This window comes from Bombus flavifrons, chromosome 6 (assembly GCF_040668555.2).
Source record: "Bombus flavifrons isolate JBK064 chromosome 6, iyBomFlav1_principal, whole genome shotgun sequence".
NCBI lineage: Eukaryota > Metazoa > Arthropoda > Insecta > Hymenoptera > Apidae > Bombus > Bombus flavifrons.
The window spans coordinates 15042425-15064313 of record NC_138447.1 but is presented as its reverse complement, the minus strand read 5'-3'; the positions used below and the strand labels follow the sequence as shown (position 1 = coordinate 15064313).

The window sequence follows — 21889 nt, the reverse complement described above, 5'->3', positions numbered from 1 at the left end:
TCCTTTAAATATGTATTTAAATAATGGAAATATAACAACGGTTGGTTGTTAACATTTTACTCATTTTATTCATAATATAATAATAACAATATTTTGTAATTATAAATATTCTATATATTTCTAAATTACAATGATTAATAATAAAATATAAATATTAATGCACAAAATACGAAATTATAATAGTTTATAATTGCCGGTTTTGACATGTAAATTCATAGATATATGTACATACATATATAAAATACAATACGTATTGTACTAATAAAACACATTACCAAATGCAAATGCGTCGAAGTAAGTATCTCTGTATAAGATAGTATTATATTTTCAATTTTTGAAAATAATTTTTATAGTTAAAAGTTTGTATTTGATGTATAAAAACAGCAGACCATTGAACATTACGTAATAAAATCCCCTCTCTATTGGTATTCAGTATACATATATATGTATATGTATGTATGTATGTACTCTGGTCAGGCTCAATTCGATTCTATCAACATACGGATAGAAAGACGTAATTGTGAGAAAGACTGTAACGTTACTAAAGTTAGCACGGAAAAAGGTTGTGATCCTGTTTATCAACGTTTATACAAGGTATGTATTTTGTCGACAAGATATAAAAATTTTATACTTTTGCTAAAGATATAGTAAGTTCTTGAGAATTATAATTATATCAAATTACCGGCGAAATGACATTTCAGTCTACAGCAATATTCAAGATAGTATACTAAAAGGCGTGTCTTTTGTTTTTATTTAATATTTCCTAATGCACATCTTAAAGAAGTATATTCAAGGATTATTATTGTTCATATCTTATTTCTTATATATAATTCGCACTTATATATATATATATATATATATATATATATATATATATATATATATATGTATATGTATATATAAATAATTCATATTTATTAATTAAAGACCTTCAAACCAGATCTAGTTCATAATAATTTATATACTGATAACGTTTAAGTAAAAACATGTATTTTATTTAAATTCATTATATAATTGTAAAATTATTACATGCAATAATACAACATAATAATTTATAAAATAATTTTCTACCTGAGCATATTCAATTTTTTTATATTCATAAAAATATAAATTTGCATTTGTGTATATAAATAGTCTGACCACGAAATATTAGTTTTTTACCTTTGAATATTTAGAAGTTAAATCAATCATACGGTAATTATAGTCTTAATAAGAGACTGATATGATCATATACGTGTTTGTGGTTTGATGCAAGTACCACTCTCAGTATTTATTAAATTCAAATATTAGCACTTAAAGATATGTTAAAAAAATTTATGTTCAAATAATTTCTAACACAGATGTTTCCGGTGTTCCAAATTTCTTTTTTGATAGAAAGAAACAATAAAATTTATGTTATTTTCGTTTTTTTATGTTGACTTTGCTATTTTCTACAGAAGGTTTATTTTAACATTTTAACATTGGTATATACAAATGTTATTATAGTCATTTCTACATAGAATTTGAAATTGTCTTTTGTTATATATAATATACAATTGTTTGCAAACTTAATATCGGGTTTAACTCATTTTTGCAAAAATATGACATTGGCATTTCTTATACCAAACCAGAGATATATTTTATTATTTTTAGGTGTCATCATAATGACAGACGAACGATTAGACTTTGTCATATTTGGAGCTACTGGATATACTGGAAAATATGCAGTAAAAGTAGCAGCACAACTAGCTAAAGAAAAACAAATGAAATTTGGAGTATCTGGACGCAGAAAGCAAGCTTTACAAGCAGTTGTTAAAGAATTTGCTCCTGATATTGGTAACGTTAGATCATTAGGTTCTTGCATAATATTGCTTATATTATAATAATATGATGAATTAACTTTAGAAGATGTACCTATATTGATTGCTGATTTGAAAGATGAAGAGTCTTTAAAAAAAATGACAGCACAAGCTAAAGTGCTTGTTAATTGTTGTGGCCCATATAGATTTTATGGAGAACCAGTAATTAAAGCATGTATTGCTACACATACTCATCAAGTTGATGTCAGTGGTGAACCACAGGTAATTTTTTCAAAATGTTTCAAAATTATTAAAGTTAATAATAATATTAATTCTACTTGTTACTTGTATTATATATTTTTACATTATTTATCCTTTTATTTTTGTATTACAGTATATAGAAAGTATTCAATTGAAATATAATAAGGCAGCAGAAGAAGCTGGTATCTATATCATAAGTGCATGTGGATTTGATAGCATACCATGTGATCTTGGTATCATTTTTACACAACAAAAATTTAATGGTGAAGTCAATTCTATTGAAACCTATCTAAATACATGGGTAACTACGAAAGTTAGCGGTGCTCTCATTCATTATGGAACATATGAATCAGCAGTTTATGGTATTGCAAATTTTCATGAATTACGCGAGTTGCGCTCTAAACTCTATCCTGAGAGATTACCTCAATTCTGGCCAAAGCTTAAACCAAGGTTAACAATAAAATAAACATAACAATTATAATTATATAAATTAATTATAAATATATTAAATACATTTCTGCATTGTTTATGTTTTCTAATCCTAATAATCTTAATAACCTTTTAGGGGTTTCCTCCACAAATCTTCTATATCAGAAGGTTGGTCTATGGTATTTCCAGGATCTGACCGTTCTGTAGCTCTGCGTACCCAGCGATTTTTGTATGAAAAATATAAACAACGGCCAGCTCAAGTTCAAACTTATTTTACACTCAAGTAAGATTTATATTTATCTTATTATTAAGCTACTTAAAGTCAATCATAAGAATTATATTAAAAATTTCATATTAAATATACCTTTTTCTTTTTTAATGATAGATCTCTTTTCTCTGTGTTGACAACCGCTATTTTTGGTTTAATATTTGTAATGTTATCTAAATATGAATTTGGTCGTAATTTGTTACTAAAGGTATGTCCTATTTTTTTTATTATAAAATACATATTTCATATCAGTTTGATACTTGAAACAAAAGGTAATGCAAGTTTTGCAAGATTTATTTGATTCTGTTTAGTACCCTACATTCTTTTCCGGTGGATATATAAGCCGCGAAGGCCCTAAGCCGGAGATACTGGATAACACTCGTTTCTCCATAACCTTTAAAGCAGATGGATGGACTGAAAGATTAGTTGAACCTACTGATAAACATGACAATTTACCAAACAAAGTAATGATTACTAAAGTTAGTGGAACCGATCCTGCATATGGCGCTACATGCGTTATGTTACTACTTTCTGCTATAACAATACTTAAGGAATCCGATAAAATACCTGTAACGTACGTTTATAACTTTTACTTGAATGTATATTATTCCATATACATATTATTTTATAATTTTTATTATACTGTTTTAGTGGTGGTGTTTTATCTGCTGGTGCTGCATTTAATAAAACATCATTGATCGATGAGTTGATAAAGAAGGATATAAAATTCGAAGTTGTTTCTTCCATTGAAACATAAAGCCTTTTATATACTTACAGGTTACAGGTACAACTTTGTTTTATTATAGCAAAAACAAAAATATAGGAATGGGGAACATTGCATTTTTTGTTTTGTAGTTATATTTAAATTTGATACTAATATTTTCAATTTTCCAACTAATTGACACTCCACAGATAGCTATTTTTTATAGAAATATTTTTATCTACATAATCGCATTTAAAACAATTTGCAGACGTTAAAATATTTTTTAAGTATTTTTGAATACTAAATAACAAGCTTGAGTTTGCAAAGATTATTTGAAACGTGCTTTGAATATGCACATAAAAATATATTCATATATATAACTAAATATATATATATCAAAGAAAAAAATGCAAAACATACTTATCTATGATAACACTGCATTTCTTTTGTATTTAGTTGACAAAATTATTTTTATGAGTGTTCGTAATTGTCGTAATTTAATATATGATAATAATGCTGATATAATAAAATAACTACTTGTTTTGGTAAAAACAATAATACGTGATATATACATATGTATATATATATAATCCATTTACATTTTCTATAAATGTATCATTATATAAAGTATAACATAAAGAAAATATATTTATTGATTACTGAAACTACGTATATGTGCTCGATTAACGCACATCATATAAATCTTTATATTTCTAATTGATGAATGAGTTAATGTTAATGCTTTATATTTTATTTCTTATACTTTAATAGATGTTAATCATTTGTATTATCTTCTTAATAAAACTGCTTTTCATTACAAATAAATTTACGTTTACATTTAAACCAAACCATTATATGATAGGATGAAAATTGACTTTGTTTAGATAACTATTCATCGTCCGCAATAGACATATTCAGTCACTTCATTTTTCAAATGGAGATTACATTTTGATGCAATTGCTTTATATAACTGTACTGTTAAGTATTTATTCAGTATTGCATAAGATTTTAATTATTGTTTTGATTTTCCATAAAATCCAAATGAATGTATGTCATTCATTTATATAACTTCCCGCTGAAAAAAAACTAAATTATTTTTCTATTTTTATTAATGATCATAATTTAGAATGTTATGTCGACACTATAAACGATTTTCACAATTCTAATATCATCTATCTACGATTTCATTACTGTTCATTTTTACAAAATTAAAAAGAGATAATTCGCCTTTGTATTATAGTGAAAATATCTTTGTTACAACTTTCTTTATTCTTAGTTTCGAAAAGAAGTGCTCGTATTTCCTGCTGTAATACCAAAGTGGCAAGAGATGGAAGGGGAATCAGCTTGACAAAGGTTTTTCGATCTGAGTGGAGATATATAAATCTGTAGTTGGAAAGAGAGTCGTTAGTGAACGATTCATACTACAGTCTTAACCGTCGCGTTTTTCCTCATCATTCCTTGAGACGTCATTGTACAGTTATCATATATATATATATATATATAATACATAATACATAATATATATATATATATATATATATATATATATATATATATATATAATAGAAATTGTACAGAGAAAACATTAATCTTTCTTATTATTTTTTAAAGAATATAAGTCCTGCAAAAGTAATCCTCGATTTTCATGAAGAAATACATCGAAGATCATCTTAGAGATAAAATGAATTGCATAGCAAAAAGCGGTAAGTCTCATGTTAATATCGTAATTTCTGTATTTCTACCAATTCACTGAACTCTTTATATCTACATAAAGTTGTAAACCTTATATTTACTTTTGCAGAGTTTATTAACATTTTAAGTTCAGTTATTCTTTTGTTTAATACTTTAATGATAAAAAGTGTATTGAACATGGAATCAGTCTTATAAACGGAATAGAAATTAAATGCTTGTAAATGCTTGTAATTACAAGCATTTTATGAATTAATTATAAATTAATAGCTATTGCACACATATACACATAGATATGTTAGTTAAAATTTATCATGACTTTTTAATTTCATCGCGACTTCCTCAATTATTAGACTAGAACGAGTACATAACACCTATGAGGGATTATATCTTCTCATATTCATTGCATTTCTTTTCAGCATGCGGCTCGATGTCATGTTATAATAGATTTATATTTGCCAATCATATTAAATAACGATAAAACGATATCGTCGATATCGACATGAGACTATATAATCATATCAAGTATCTGCATACTCTATACTTTGTATTAGGGTAAAGCATGCGGTATTAGGATAGAGCAAAGAACTTGGATATAGAGTTTCTAGTTCACGTTATCACAAAATATAGGTCCTTACTGTTTATTATTTATTTAAAAATTATCATTTGTAGAAATGAAATTTTACTATCTCCGAGATCGATTTTTAAATAATTAAAATAATTATTAAAAGAAAGATATTGTATTGATTATCTCCTATCTATTGCTATTACATACAGAAGTAAATTATGATGAAACAGTGATTTTTGCTAGAGAGCTCTCGCTTTTGTGACTCTATGCTTAAATGATTCGGGGTAGATCCATTCTTCGCGTGCCTATCATCGTACATTCCTCTGGCATTGATTTGCTGTTGTTGTTACATGAGAATGACCTCGAATTCTTCACCGATACACTTTAGTTTTCTATACGTCGCCTTTCCTTTAGTTTTTCCCCCTTTATAACGCAACCGCTAAACCGGTGCAAAAAGCTTCACGCTCGTTAAGTCGTTAGACGAACGTTAATAAAATCCGCACAATGAAACGTCGAGAGTATTTTCCTTCTTCATGGATTTCAAGTAGACTCTTGTAACAAGGTGAAATTTTATCGTTTCGTCGAACATATTCAGCGGGGTTTTTGGAATGTCAGATACTTCGCGATGTACCAACAGCAGCTTTGTATTGATTGCAAGTAGTGAAGGTCAGTTGATCTCACAATCAGACGAGTTTCAGTAGTGCAACTATGAATACGGACGAGAAATGTAACTTTGCGCGCTTTTGTACAGTTCGATAGATACGCTATTGTCGTACAGAAAATAATATGAGCTAACGCATTATTTTTTCGCGCAGATCGTTTGGATAAAACAAAGATTTATGCTTTATTCATTCAGTAATGCAAAGTGCAAAGACTCGTTTAAAGTATACTTTTCGATACATATATATATATATATATATATATAGGTATAATGTCATTCCAGCTTGAATTGACTAACTTATTAATCATAATTTATTTTTGTTATATTTCCTTATTTTAAAAAAGCGTAGTTGGAAAGGGAGTCCTGTAAAAGTATCGTACAATTAACAGAAATAGTAGGAGAATAGAACAAGTAATGAGTAGGAAGCAATAAGTAAGTGTAAGTCATATGTAACTTGCTAGTCAGTTAACGGATTCTAATATATTATCACAAACTATAATAGACGTATAGTAACTTTACTCATTCCACCTTCAGGTCCCCTTGTAGACTAATAGCCTAGCCGGAATATCATGATAACCTCATCGACGTTGAAACTTAATTACTGAAACAGGGAATGGCCAGTTGCATGCGACCACCATCGCTTTTATCATTGTCGCTATTAATTACCAACAGTACTTATAGGGCTATCGAGATCTTGTTATGTCGCTGTTTTCAAGGTCATCGCTTGCATCTGAAAATGACGATTATACATGCGTTTTCATAATAACTCTACTATATTTCCATAGCGTTTTAGGAATGTCTTGATAAATAGAAAATAAAAATATATAAGTTTCTTCGAGTCGTGCATCTTTCATGATGCTTACGTAGAGAAGATAGAATGTATAAAAGTCAAAATTAAGTATGATCTCGCGAAATTGATGTTTGACGTACGCGTAAAACGTGTACTAAGAAAGATCTATGCGCATGAAACACGTTTACACGGTCTTAAGGAGTCCTGCGAATAAAAGGAAAAAGATCAGTGCCGAGGAACCGGTCTCTTGGAAATCACAATGACGTAAATTCTGACTCGCGTTCTAAAAACCCATAAAGGATAGTGCTTCCTTTCCTTCTGTGCTTTCCTGTTGCTCCATCATAAATTTTCCTTGCAATCAATCTGTGGTTACTCCCATATTAGATGAGTACAATATATATATATATATATATCTATGTATCATAAATTAAATCATAAATTAATCAATCATAAATTAAACCATAGAAAAATCAAAATGCTTGTGGCGATGGATTTTACTTTTCTTTTTTATCTTGCAATAACTAAGAACATTATATAAGCAAATTAGTGTTGATTTTTATTAGGATCGGAAAATATACCTGCTTTATCTTCACTATAGACGCTGGTTATTTTAGAGTTAAGAAGCTATACATCTTAATGGAAGTTATTTAATAAAGTTATATTCCTGCAGTATTAAGTCCCCTCTGCTTAAACAATAATTAGTAAAGGTTGACCTGTAATTGTTAAAAATTAGAATTCGTGCTCTCGAAAGAAATACATAATTCCAAATTGATATTGATGGCCCTGAAAATGGCTCGAGGTTCTTAATCTCTGCAAAAATATCTTGGAAAATTATATGCTTGACAATGGAAAGGGTTACCTTTACTGTTTCACTAATATCATTGCAGCTCTATATTATTTTCATCTAGTATATTTCATTGCGAATCTTAATTATATGTATCTAGAAACGATAATTCTCACGGTATTTTTGCACGCTAAAAGCGTAACCGTGTGCCATGTCGACCTCGCAATCGCAAGTTACGGATATCTCGACACTTTCCTATGGCGAGGCGCTACTTGTCACTCGACACTGCACATCTCGCAGTGTGTAGTCCGGGCAAAGTTGGGTATTTCCCTCTCGAACGCTGTAGCGGGAGGATCGTTCGCCTGGAGGGAGGTATTCTCACTTCTATGTCACTCTCACCGTGCAGTACTTGCATTCTCCCGATATATACTGAACGTGACGCGAGATTTTGCTCATCAGTCGCGAGAATTTGCTTTTTGGGGGTCGAGTAGTGACACCACGCTTCAACGGCTACGGTCACTACAGTTTTCTACATAAAACAAAATAGAGGTTAAAAAAAAAACGAGAGGGAAAAAAGTACTTGTTGGGAAAAAGAGAGACGGAGACACGGTGCGATTAGGGCGGAACAAAGACAGAGGGGAAAAGAGATAGAGACGGAAGAACCATAGGGAACATTCGTACTCTCCACAGTTCCGTCGGTTCAGTCACACTGCGTCACTTAACCGAGCGAGTTCGCGGTCGTTTCTCTTTCCTTTCGGACTCGTTGACCACTCTCTTTTTTATTTTCTTATTTCTGTCTTCTCCCGTGTCTCAAACCTGTCTCATTCCTTTATTTCCCCTTTCGTTTTCGTTCATTTTGTCTAAAGAATATAATAATATTCGCGATTGTTCTCTCATGAGTACGAACGTTTAATCTTGGGAAAGCGACGTCGGACGTTTTTAACGACGTTTCACTTTTTTCGTACCGGTGTTTGACGAACATCCAAGGGGTGCACGTGAACCGACAGAGTCAATCCGACTGCGAGTAAGTTTCATCAGTTTGATGGTAGAACCCGATTCGCTGAAACTTGCCGAGTACTATACACATAACACGCGTATTGTTCGTGAATCACGTGGTAGAGGATGTGCTGAAACACTTTGAATCGCTTTGAATATGATTTGATATTTAAAGCTTTTGAGAAACTTGATAAATCTTGAAAGTCTCTGTGCTTATATAAATCTTAATATATCTTAATATATATTATATTTTATCTGTACAGTGTGTTCCATCTTCGATATTTTATATGAGTCACGAAAATTTAAAACAGACTCGAGCTCTATCAAGACACAAGATTCAAAAATCATCGGGACTAACAAATTTTAAACGTAAAATCATATTTGATATTTTAGAAGTTTCGAATTGCTTCGAAATTCATATTGAAATACCTAGAGGCATCAAGAGCAAATCGCGCGTCATTTGTTACGTGGTTCCACAATTCTTAAAGAAGGATTCTCTTGTCAAACGACAGAACAATATTTCCTCGTCAACAAAAGTTCTCCTATAATAGAAAGTGGTAATACTCATTCACCGTCGCAATAATTACCCGGTATATATACCTGACACATCTATTTATTCTACATACGTAATATCAGAAGCTCTTCCAAGTCAGTTCCAAGAACTGGTGGGGGTAACGGTGGCCAATTAACGAAGTATCAATTATCAACATTCCAGAATTAAAAATGGAACAGATTCTCTTTTTACCACGATTCGACGAATATAAGCCACTATTGCGGCGATGTGTATATGTATTAGTAAATACTTTAATAATACAATTACTATTATAAACTCGGCACGTTCAGCGTCAATCGCTTCGATTCTCTACCGTTTATTACGTTTACTTTCTGCTTGCTGTGTGCCTTCCGTTTGAAAAACGCATTCAACCGATTTTGATAGAGCGTTTGCGTTCCTCATTGATCGATCATCTATCGGATTGAGAAGAGGCCGTGTTACTATTGCTACTATAGTTCAAGTGGCGAACAGGATCGGAAGACGCAGTCATGAACGGGATTTCCAATCAATGCGCGAAAATCAAGGACCTAAGCATATACGACGACGAAGACGACCACAAGATGAAAATAAAAAAGCCGGGACCAATAAGAACTGTTTCCTGGTCGGAGAGCGTCGAGGAGAGCAATTTGGATGTACCGGGGACGCCCAGAACTCCACGAACTTCCACCACGCCAGGTATCGTTTCCACGTATGATTAGCAGTCCTCCGATTAGGGATTTTGCCACGTTCGCGTCACAGGAAATTTCCGAGATTAATAACGAGTAACGAACCGGTGGAATGTTACGAATGTTATCGTGTTACCACGATTAGTCGATTACCAAGTTCGTTTGAATTTACAAATTTTCGAGTTAAATAATATAATATATATACGATATTAGGTGTTATTATTACATAGCGAAACCTATTAGCTGAAAGGCGGTTCTCGTACTGGTATTTTGCGTAATAGATGGAACGGGAATGTTCATACGATAAATAATTCAAGTGTGGTAATATGGATGTATCGTTTGAAAGTTGTATAAATTAGATAGATACACAAAATAGATAGATACGTTTCTTCTGTTCTCCAGGGCCATCTTGCATTATAGTCTACTTGCGTTATAGTTAACTGATAGGCTATAGATTTATCTTTTTCGATATTAGATACATCTTTATGTCGCGTAGGGTTTATGATTTACAAAAGTTCTACTTCATTGCCAATAAAACCTGTTACTGTGTAACACTGCTTTAGTAGCAAGAATCTGTAACACCTGATTCGTTAAATTTCATTCATAACGTTGATCGTGCAAAGGGTCCCAGATTCGAGACTTTACAACTTTGCCGGATCAGACGTTTTTTGAGATTGGAAAATTTGAGGAGCGGAAATTGATACGTCGGAATACTCGCGAATCGTTATTAGAATGCTTCTTTTTCTATCGAGCTATTAGATATACTTGTTACAACAAGTGGCAGCTACTTTGTTGACTTGGACATTTGTGATAATTGAACAATTTCCATTCAGGTTTTCATATTACCTACGCTCCGTAAATTGCAGTAACGCGCCATTAAATTTTTCTGTAACATTGATCGTTATTAACTCTGTTATGCGCTTTATCTGCAAATTCGAAGAACAATTATTTCAATTTTCACAAAACGACGGAATCTTCTGCCGTTAATTGCGTGCCTAATCGATTGCACGAACATAAGCAACCGTAGCCTGTTGCACTTTCCGTAAAAAGAAGAAGGAAGAAAGAGAGGGAATTACGTTACGGTATTATTTACGTATTAAGGACCGCGACAAAACATTCATACACTTGATGCTCTTTTTATTCTCCACTCTCCATTGTTGTTAGTCTAATCTCGGTCATCTCACCGACTTTTAATTTTATTTCGGACAGCGTCGCTGTCATTGATCAAACCGTGGTCCGTGACAAAGATTTGGAGAGCACTGTGGTCATAGTTCCCGTTTCCAGGTCAATTGTAACCTGCTGATCGTAAAATGATAAAAGACCCTGGGAACTGTTGGGGTACAGTTATGATGGAACGTAACTCATAACTGTAATGTTACGAATGTACGATCCCTCGTAACGCGACTATCAACTTTCTGAAGGAACAGAGAGCATCTTTTATTTTTCGGTGAAAAAGGTTGACATAATTTCGTACACTTTCGTTCACCACGAATTTGCAACTTTAGAAACGGGAATGACTTCATCGTTTTGAATAAAACGTACGTCGATGATCTTTCAATCGCTGCTTTCGTGTATTTGCTTTCCTGCTTCTTCGATATCTTCCAAATATAATATCTTTGCTCGCTAAAATAGATTACGAAGAATCGGTGGGTTTTTGCACGTGCAATCTTTCCACATAATTGTAAATATTGAAGAGATCAATATTTACATAATAACGAAGTGTCGTACGTACTGTAGGAATGGCCAACAAGCGGACCACGATCGGTCGGTCGACTTGTTGATAAATATTAATATTAATAAAATGCCACGTTCGTTTAATACCTCTTCTCTCTTTTTCATTTATTAGTACACAAGGCACATGTTTGAATGTGTTAAACGTGAAGATTTTAATAGGTAGATCGCGAACACATTTTTAAGAAAAATAGTCGTCATGTATTATATAATGAAGTTGGCCACCTCTGCTGTAGAGTGCAAAGCAACGTATGCTACGTTTCGTAATAATATCTCTTTCTTGTTAAACCTTCTTTAATTTCCTTTCTCGGGAAAAGGTCTTAAGATTACGAAAAATTTTGATCAAATCAAATAGAACCAAAACGTTAATAATTAACCCAATTTACCGAATTTGGAAACATTAACGTTCGTCTATTTACAGGAGCAGATTGAAAAGTTTGCGGCATCCACGCTAAGATTTGCTTTATTTGTCTTACTGTCATTGTCATTTTGGAAACTTTTCAGTCTGCCCTCGTAATTCAGCGTATAGTTATCGAATCGATATTTAGCCTTCTATAAAACAAAAATCATACAATTCGAGATAACTAACGTAACTATATCACGTACGTATAATAAAGTTGAACCTGGCTACCAATTTCCAGGAATGCGTACAATATGCGTGCATATTGATACAGCGTATTGGAGCAGTGCCGTTACTCGATTGAATTACGCGATACCGTTCATTAGCAAGAGCATGGTTTAACTTAGTTTTCCATCTTGAATACGTCAATTCCAGTGTTAGATTCTATCTACCGCGCTTGCAAGAACAAATCTATGCCGAGAGAAGTCCCGAGAACTGATTCTCTTTAATTTAATACGTTCTAGATTGCTCGCGAATGAAGCGTTATACAAGTGATAAATTATGGCTATCGATAGAAATCTCGCCTTCTGCTTGATGTAACGCCATCGTTAATCGTTATGCAATAAGTTCGGCAATGCATGCAAGACGACCGTCAACGACAAACTTCGTCGTGGATCAGAACACTTTGGAATATTACAGGCATCGTTCGAAGAGTAACGTGGGACCCTCGCCGAACGATCGATCCATCGATCGATTCACATTTGCGAATGTGAATTAAAGCGTTATGCTAATCGTGAATGGAAACATTTAACGTTTATGAATATACAATCTTTCGTACCCGTTAAAGGAAGCGAGGAAGAAGAAAAAGAGAACTGGTCCAAAGTAACAAGCACGGATTAAGGTTGTCTTACGTTACGTTTCATTATTACGTTATTAATTCCTTTTATGTTGTTCCTTTGATTTGTTCGACTTGCCAATTAAAATCGTGTCACTTTGTTAGACATCTACTTTTATTAAACTTGTACCCGTTAAACTCGTGATTCAACTTTGTTTGCCGATCGATCGTGTCTTTGTCTAGAAATCTTATTGCGCACCTTCTTCTATACTTTGCAAGGAGTATCGAGAGACAAAAGACGCATTACGAAAATCTTTGTTCGTCAAAATTTGCGAACAGGTGTTTGCTGGCAGAGGTATCGTAGTATGTATTAAAAATAGCAAATACGTACTTGTACTTGTTATCAATATCGAATATGTGTTTCTCATAGGAAGGCAACAAATTTGTTTTTCGTTACCACACGCAAGCAAATCTATCGAATCGTGAGTCTTCCGTCAGCGCGGGTCATTGCCAACGATAACGATGATGTTTAAAAAAATGAAATCAGGTTTCATAATCGCCAAGAACAGGATCTAGTAAACATTAACGTTTACATATATGCGAGATAAAATTAAATTTAAATAGAGTTCAGTGAATTTAATAAATATTGAAAAGTACGATGAACGATTGATAGAGATACTTCAAAGTGTTTGCTTTACCAGGACATGAAAAATGTACCTTTCATCACGATTTGGAGCTAGACCATAGGCCACCCACGCGCGAGGCTCTACTTCCGGAAATGTCACGAAGTTACAAGCTACTTTTGAGCTCACTTGGCGAGGATCCTGATCGACCAGGTCTTTTAAAGACTCCGGAACGTGCTGCGAAAGCCATGCTGTTTTTCACCAAAGGTTACGATCAAAGCATCGATGGTAAGTCACTTGTCATTAGCTATCACGTTTTTATTACCTTGTATAACAAATGTACGAGGAAATAAGTTGAACGAAAATAATTAAATAATTAAGAATAAAAAGATATCGTACAGTAGGAACCAAAAATAAGATAACAAGATAAAGATAAGAGAATATAATCTAACGTGATTTTCTATAAATCAGATAAGAAGTCGTCCGATTTTTTAATCATAAAAGATCTTTTATTTAACTGAAAATAATACGGGCATTTAATCATGATTCTCTTAAGGTATAGGGTCGATAGAACAGATAAAACCATGAATATACCCACTCGAGGAAAGTGCCGTCCATTTCTTTCCTCCCTCCTTCAAGTTACTCGAGATCCGTCACAGGGGAAAAGAGAGGAAGTCTTAAGCACAATTCGAAAAAAAGAAGGCGTAAAGCTCGTGATATAAATGGGTCTCAGGAACGTACAGCGACTCGAAGAAAATACCTTTCATCTTTCTCTTCCATTTGTCGTGTATCGCGTAGAAATGCTACTGTTCCCCGGTAATTATGATTCCACGAATAGCTAAGTAAAGTAAAAGCGACATGCCTATTAAAGATGCCCTGATATACCGCTTTAATTCGATATCTAAATTTCAATTTATTTCCTCGACATAATATTGTGTTCGGATATACGTATATAATTTATAATTTATATTAGAATCTTAATTAAGAAACAATTTGTTAGTCATGTCGAGAATCCATCGAATTGATCTAATTGATGCGCTATATAACCCGTTTGATATTTTACTTTCGCTTGTACGAAATGGCTCTCGATAAATAGTACGATCTAACACAACGTTGATGTAGTTGAAACAGCAGCTACAGGTGGTGGTGTCCCTTTAATTCATTTCGACTTAACTCTCCATCCACCTAGAGTGCAACTGCCCTCGAGATAAGCCTGGTTAACTGCAGTTCTACTCGCCCCAGTGAATTTGAAACGAGTCCAGAGCACTTTCCTACGAAAGCTCAACCCACGCTCTCTTTTAGTCACCCACCACCAACTCCTACGGAACCGTTCCCCTATAATAAGTTCCCTTTACCTTTCATTCTTATCGATAATGTATCAGGACATATAGTGGTATATCTATAGTATACATTCCATGAAACCATTAATCCTCTGTTCTTCGTTAATTTATTCTTGTAGAATCGTGAGCAACGATCGAGTCAAAATCATGTTTAAGTGCTACTATCTGTTTTAATACGCTAATACTCTAATTAACGATAATTAACGTGATAGTTAATTCTAGATTATACTATGCAAAAGATATTGCATATAACACACGGTTCTACAAATACAGTGTCAAAATCGATATAGCCTGTGGTCTGACGTTTCTGTGCCATATGTTTGCGATTGCACTTTCCCTTTTACATCCCTTTTTCGATGATTCCACCGTTGTCAGAGGTTACCAATAAAAAAATATATAAAAATTATTGGATCGACGATGCTCCATTTTGTTAATAATATTCTACATAGTTGTTTTGATCGATAACATAAATCTCGGTGGAAGGTTGATCGCGTCAGATCACCAAGTGGAAAAATTAAACTGTACGCTTTCAGCATCTCCTTCAAAGGTAGTTCGTATAGAAGAGAGGAAATTGCTCGAGTTTAGTCTAGTATAGAAATGGAGGTGTGCACGTAAAAGCTGGTTGAAATGAATTTCCACCGTCAAAGCGTTTGGAATTTATATATCATTGTTTCGTCGCGTTAAAAGATTTCGAGGGGTCATTTATTTACAGCGGGCAGGAGCATCTTATTACGTATGGAAAAATACACTTGGTTAACCGGGGCGCGAATTCGTTTCATCATTGCCGGTCATTGTGAAGGTGTTTCTTGTTAAGGTTGCCGTGGAAACCGTGGAGAGCACCCTCCATTTCCCACCGACACCTACCAACCACCGATTCATACCTATACACCATCACTAGTATGAATGTCGTAGTAAGTAGGTCAATATCGAGTAAATCACAGCTAGGATCGCGAGGACCTTAACCCACGTGCAAGATGTTCTTTCGCAGAACAATTTAAACGATAACCATTTTCCCACCTTTGTACAAGGTTGGTTGTTTTTTGCGCCAACGGAGTCATTAAAATTGTGTAGCGATCGCGCGATCTCAGTAAACGAAACAGCGTCTATAAATATGTATACAAGATTTTTTTCATGCAATATCTTTTCTACTTTCTGTTTTTTTTTTTTTTTTTTACTTATATACATACGAAGGCTGCGAGAGGATAAGTCGATGCGATAAATCACGAAAGAACAGGTTTGCAATCCATTGCGTTATCAATCAATCGCGTGTTATCAAAGCTATCCTTTTATTTGGTTTTTGAAACTAAACACAAAAACGTCGTTCGTCCTAGTATTATCATCCAGTTTCACGAAACTTATCACTGGTCAACTGTTTTTAAAGAAGTTACGCCTTTGGAATCAACAGGTTATTTTAATATTCAATTATATGACGTTATAATTCTAATTTTGCTTGATAGTAAAATAACGTTGTAATTACTTCACTCAAGTGCTACAGAATATATATTTATCATGTTTTTTTCCTGTGATCTTTTTATAATATTTACATATTTATTCCAGACGTTATAAACGACGCGATATACGATGAAGATCACGACGAGATGGTTGTAGTGAAGGATATCGAGATGTTCTCCATGTGCGAGCATCACTTGGTACCGTTCTACGGTAAAGTCTCGATCGGCTACCTACCATGCAAGAAGATCCTTGGGCTGAGCAAATTGGCCAGGTAACGAGGAATTTTCTTTACTAGAAAGCAGCGTTTATCGTAAATTGAATTAACACGAGACATCGTGCCGGTGCAATTGAATCCCGTGAGAGCAGCTGAATCGTTCGTCAGATTAAGACAGCTAATATCTTGTCTCGTGGAAATGGAGATTAATTGATGCTAGATTATTTGTACCAGCGATCAATTAAATCGCGTTGATTGAACTGTCATCATTGCGCGACGTTTTATTAACGCTATTAACCGATACGTACTGATTTATTTTTGACGTAATTAAAGCGAGCCTCCTACAGAGATTAACGAACTTAATCATAGTCGACATAATTAACTTGATATAAGAATTATTACATGCTGTATCCTACAGTCTGTTTCGCTTAAGTGAGAACAGTGGAATATCTCATAAGAGGTTGAAGTTATTAAAAAACTGTTTTAACAAAAGTCGATCGATTCGAAGGATGACATATTATGGCGCAAATCATTTTTTTACAGGGCAGATTTTAAGCTCAATTCCACTTTTTTGAATAGAATCATATATTTTTTAATATATTAATCGATATTCATCTCGGCATTCCCTACACGTTTACGTTGTAACGTATGATACATCAAGACAACGTAGACACAAGAACACCGCTTCGGGTCTTTCTTTGTTTTCTGTTACGCACGACTATCTTGCACGTTTTATCATATATAACATTTTAGATACCAAGTCAGAATTTCTCCTTATGCTCATCCTATATTCAGAATTTATGTTTTTATTCTGTTACTCATTTATAGTTTCTAACGTTTATGTCTTCATATACCTATATGTCTGTACACGTTTATAAGTCTAAGAAATTCTGACTTTCCTAGCATCAATAACCTTATGAAGCCATGAAGCATTTACCTCATCATTAGTAGCTGCCTGTCAGTGAGCAGAGACTCAGGACTTTTCCCTCAAATGATAGTCCGATGGTCTGATATGATCCACTCCGATAACGTGGAGGTAATGATGTACACTAAATCTAAACTATTCGAGATGAGGTTCTCATAGTCCCTCATACGAGGGTTGTTGAGAAGGGAGGAACACACGAATCGGTTGTTTATGCATTTGAGCTTGTAAGAATGGTCAGATCAATATGATTTATGAAAATTCTTCTACAACTGATCACCCCTACGTTAGCGGCACTTGAGAGTACGGAGCAACCTGTGAGGGTCTGCACGGGAATTCCGCGGGTTTTTCACAACAATCATAGCACGCAACAAACCCCATGAAATAAAAGGAGGGAAAGGTGCTGAGTTTTTCAATAACTTCAAGCCGTTATGAGATACTCCACAGTTCTCGCTTAGACGCGATTAAACGGATTCGCTCTTGGATAGATTCTCGTAGATCATTACAATAACTAATAAGAATAATAAAAATTATCTTATTCGGTATAAACAGTTTCGTTATCGAATTTAGTTCGATATTTTTACGTGGTCATGATCATGGTGAAAAAAGATTCGTTAAAATGTTGATAGATAAAACTTAATTAAAATAATAAGCAATACTGTGATATTGTATTTCACAATTTCGCGATAACAAATTGCATTGGCAGTAATAGCCGGCAATAGCTATCGGCCTTGATTAGAGAAATATTAAAGCGAGAAGAAAAGAATACGCCGATCGTTGGCACGCCGACCACTTTCACGCACTGCTAGACTTAATCGACCGGTGTCCACTTACTTGTTAAATGTTATGAACTTAACATTAGCCTTCAAACGGTAAGCAACTAGTGGATTTTCAGACATTCGAGCCAGGGTCGTAGCAGGAACTTTCATTTTTCGTTATCTATCCTTTATTCCATATTACGTTCTATGTAAAGTCGTCTTCTTTGTATCTTTATTCTTTCTTTTTCCCTTTTTAATAGCCAAATCTTTTCTACTATATTCATCTCTGTTTTCCTGTCTGATGTCTTACAGAATCGTAGAGGTCTTCAGCCGACGTCTTCAGGTTCAAGAACGTCTTACCAAACAAATTGCATTAGCTGTAACGAAAGCGGTGCAACCAGCGGGAGTGGCTGTGGTCGTCGAAGGAGTGTACGTATTTTTTAATTTAACGAAAAAAATTCATTCGCTATTCTTATAATAAACTTACAATTGAACAGAGCAAAGAAATATGAGAGACATAGGTTGGCAAGATATTTTCTTCATATTTTTATATTTCCTTCGGTTTCGTTCCAATACGCTCGGATCTTGAGCAATAGTTTTCGCAAGGATTAATCGTATATAGGAATACGACCTTGTACTAACAAGGTGCTATCACTCAATAGAAAACGCTTCATTCCATACTTAAGAACGTATACATGAAGGCGTTTAATAATTATGTATAAATCGTTCACGTAACGATTCGATCGTGTACTAGCTGCGAACAAATCAATTAAGATTCTTGTGAACAGGATGTATCTATAATATGAAATAAGAAGTTGCAATCATTAGTGATCATCTAAATTACGTATACCGAATGTTCAATAATTCAAATATCATAATTTGTGTTGTATATAATCAACGTAATCATAAATTGCGAACGAATTACCTAACTTGCGTGCAATAAAAGAGGAAAAACAGGTTTAGTGGGAGGGGAAAAGAGAGCGATAGTGCTTCAATAATTGGTAATTAAAAAACTGTGTCGATTAAATATTAAGCGTCGCCTTGAGAGCTTACAAAAATGAGGAAACTAATAAAAAGATTACCAATCGGTTTTAGTACCAATACTTTTTTCGCAACTCCGAGATTAAGTATCATGTACATTAGAACGAACGTAGATTGTGTTTAAAATGTACAACGTAACGTATCTTGATTATAGTATTTATTTTATTTCTTGCCCATTAGATAACAGTATCTTTGTTAACATAGATTATAGCGAAATCTCAAACTCGTTTAATATATACATGGTGAATTAATTACTGCCATTTTTAACGGTGAGATATGAGTAATTATTCGATATATAGCAGCAGTGAATAACTTAAAAATACTTTGTTTACGTTACAGGCACATGTGCATGGTAATGAGAGGAGTGCAGAAAATAAACAGCAAGACGGTTACGTCAACGATGCTCGGCGTGTTCCGGGACGATCCAAAGACTCGCGAGGAATTCCTTAATTTGATCCACAACAAATAAACTTCTTTCATCGGACCGTCGAAGCATATATCTTTTTCGTTATTGGCCAAGGGACCAATCTAGAATGGCCCCGATACGATTCTTGTTCAAACGTTTTTGTCATACTGCTACCTCACTACAAAAGTCGTCCAAAAAAGAAAAGACAATTGTTGATTTGACGGCAAGCTTCTTTGTAACATTCCTTTTATTTCTTTAAGGAAAACATTATTTTGTATGCGCCAACGTTATAAAAAATTAACAGGATTAACTGTCGACCATAGTTATCGTAACAGAACGACTAATAACACAGATTGGACGATGTTGTCTAAGACGTCTTTGAACAAGGCGTTCTTAAACTGCTGAACGAATGACACAGAGACAATATGGTAGTTACATACCGAAACTTTACGTAAGTTCTACAAACTGCTCGTAATACTTCTAGTACGTGAAAGAAAAAAGGAACTTACAGATCGTTTCGCAAAACGACAACGCATATGCTTGAGAAAGCGTGTGATATTTTCCTTAAGGAAACCCAAAACTTCACTAAAAACATATTAATAACATTACCATGCTGCTGGATCAGCTGTAATTATCCGTTCGATTAATGTTATACTTTGCAAATATTTTTGTAATGTTATTGATGTATTCAGGAAATGGGCGAATAACATTCGATTCGGCGTCCTTCGGTAATGCAACTGGCGTCAAATATGAAAATGCACTTAAGAAATACCGAAATCGAGGCTTCTCGATCGGCATGAACTGAACGATTGCCAGGACACTTTCAACCAATGGCCTCGTGACTCGTGACAATACGTATTTTAGATTCTATACTAGCGATTCTGTGTAAAAAAATGTTCGCATCGTGATATAGCATGCTGATCGAGAAACACAGATTAGCCCTATTATATCTTGAAAGCAAGTGCTCACGGCGAACAAATAATAAATTCTTCCGATTTCGTTTCCGTTTCCAGTTTGTAAAACGTTAACAGCCATACGTCTTACAACACGAAACGTTTTAAAAAGTTTCGTACTGTCTTTACATTCTGTCATCGTGATTCCTTCTACTATTTTTGAGTCTCTTATCAAAGAAGTGCAACCACTCGTTACTTAACGAATTTTAATACTCAATTGACATTTATATCTCTGTAATCTTTATTAAGAGTGTATAAAAAATTTCGTAAAAGAAAGCAGTGGTTTCGACACACAATTTTTCAGCCATACAATGTGTGCCGAAAAACGTTTAAGAATCTAAAAGAATCGATAGAAAAATTGCGAAATTTTTTCAATGAATTATGTATGATTATTATTAATGCACGACTTCGAAATGTTTTGACACATTCACTTTTGTCGTCGTTTCATATAGTTTCATCTTATCGAATTAATTGCTTTAAGTAATCAAACTAACTTCGTATTTAAATCATTGGAATTGGATTGCGATGTGTCGATGATGTTTGAGGTTCGATACGATATCACGCAACCTTTGGTATGTCCTCCAATTCTATCTTACATTGAATAATGGAAAATATCTTAATGTTATTTATGAGAATGGATGTTTAATATTTATAATATTTTTCTGACGATGTTATATAAAGTTATATTTATACTTTCAATATCATGTTTCTTTATTATTTCCACATCATAAAATGAAAAATTATCAATAACTTTAAATTTAAGTGGTTCGTCTGTTTCATTTCAAACAATTCAGGACTTTTGTCACGAAGCAAGTGCTTATTACTATTATATACTGTGAACGTTATTATATAATGAATCTAGGACACGGTGGTATTTCAATCTTTTTCATGAACGGTGAACCGCAAACTCGAGACATTGGCGTGTTATTCGAATCACAAATATTCTCTGTGTCTCCCTGATGAAGAAGAAAAACCATGCTATTGTTTGATGCAGACTTTCGACTTTTTCCAGAACAACAAGGACTGGCACAAGGTCGTTTTACAGTATAACAACCTTGTTCGCGAACAGCCGTTTTTCCACAAGTGCCACTACGTTGAGTGACGCAACCTTTAGCGATCGCAGCCGACG

General features: G+C 33.8%; 2 protein-coding genes and 1 long non-coding RNA gene across 8 annotated transcripts; 2 read left to right on the top strand and 1 right to left on the bottom strand.

The window, feature by feature from the left end:
• The first annotated feature begins 448 nt into the window (after positions 1–448).
• On the top strand, positions 449–4070 carry LOC138180568 (saccharopine dehydrogenase-like oxidoreductase). Of its 2 annotated transcripts, none has more exons than XM_069114565.1 (8): positions 449–594; positions 1633–1815; positions 1888–2060; positions 2173–2489; positions 2605–2751; positions 2854–2944; positions 3048–3310; positions 3388–4070. In XM_069114565.1, the coding sequence occupies exons 2-8, from the start codon at positions 1644–1646 to the stop codon at positions 3491–3493; spliced, it is 1269 nt and encodes a 422-aa protein (XP_068970666.1). In that variant the 5' UTR covers positions 449–594; positions 1633–1643; the 3' UTR covers positions 3494–4070. The 2 variants fall into 2 exon arrangements, with proteins under 2 accessions (XP_068970666.1, XP_068970665.1); XM_069114564.1 differs by having other exon boundaries at positions 1885–2060; positions 3388–4066.
• Positions 4071–4875: 805 nt separating this feature from the next.
• LOC138180569 (GTP cyclohydrolase 1) lies at positions 4876–21459 on the top strand. Of its 3 annotated transcripts, none has more exons than XM_069114568.1 (6): positions 4876–4910; positions 5051–5142; positions 13753–13962; positions 16572–16737; positions 18673–18789; positions 19741–21459. In XM_069114568.1, the coding sequence occupies exons 2-6, from the start codon at positions 5085–5087 to the stop codon at positions 19868–19870; spliced, it is 681 nt and encodes a 226-aa protein (XP_068970669.1). In that variant the 5' UTR covers positions 4876–4910; positions 5051–5084; the 3' UTR covers positions 19871–21459. The 3 variants fall into 3 exon arrangements, with proteins under 3 accessions (XP_068970669.1, XP_068970668.1, XP_068970667.1); XM_069114566.1 differs by lacking the exons at positions 4876–4910; positions 5051–5142 and adding exons at positions 8357–8955; positions 9865–10155; XM_069114567.1 differs by lacking the exon at positions 4876–4910 and having other exon boundaries at positions 5008–5142.
• Positions 5592–7551, bottom strand: LOC138180571 (uncharacterized). Of its 3 annotated transcripts, none has more exons than XR_011173337.1 (3): positions 7380–7551; positions 6872–7087; positions 5592–6720 (listed from the first exon to the last, which is right to left on the bottom strand). It is a non-coding gene; the product is annotated as an uncharacterized LOC138180571 (long non-coding RNA). The 3 variants fall into 3 exon arrangements; XR_011173336.1 differs by having other exon boundaries at positions 6877–7087; XR_011173335.1 differs by having other exon boundaries at positions 6886–7087.
• Positions 21460–21889: the final 430 nt, after the last annotated feature.

Bases quoted from the DNA above. Each gene is read 5' to 3' on its own strand.
- LOC138180568 (XM_069114564.1), top strand. From the start codon at position 1,644: ATGACAGACGAACGATTAGACTTTGTCATATTTGGAGCTACTGGATAT. The intron at 2,061-2,172 runs GTAATTTTTTCA...TTTGTATTACAG, and splicing joins ATGTCAGTGGTGAACCACAG to TATATAGAAAGTATTCAATT. The intron at 2,752-2,853 runs GTAAGATTTATA...TTTTAATGATAG, and splicing joins CAAACTTATTTTACACTCAA to ATCTCTTTTCTCTGTGTTGA.
- LOC138180569 (XM_069114566.1), top strand. From the start codon at position 9,969: ATGAACGGGATTTCCAATCAATGCGCGAAAATCAAGGACCTAAGCATA. The intron at 10,156-13,752 runs GTATCGTTTCCA...TTGCTTTACCAG, and splicing joins ACGAACTTCCACCACGCCAG to GACATGAAAAATGTACCTTT. The intron at 18,790-19,740 runs GTACGTATTTTT...TTTACGTTACAG, and splicing joins GCTGTGGTCGTCGAAGGAGT to GCACATGTGCATGGTAATGA.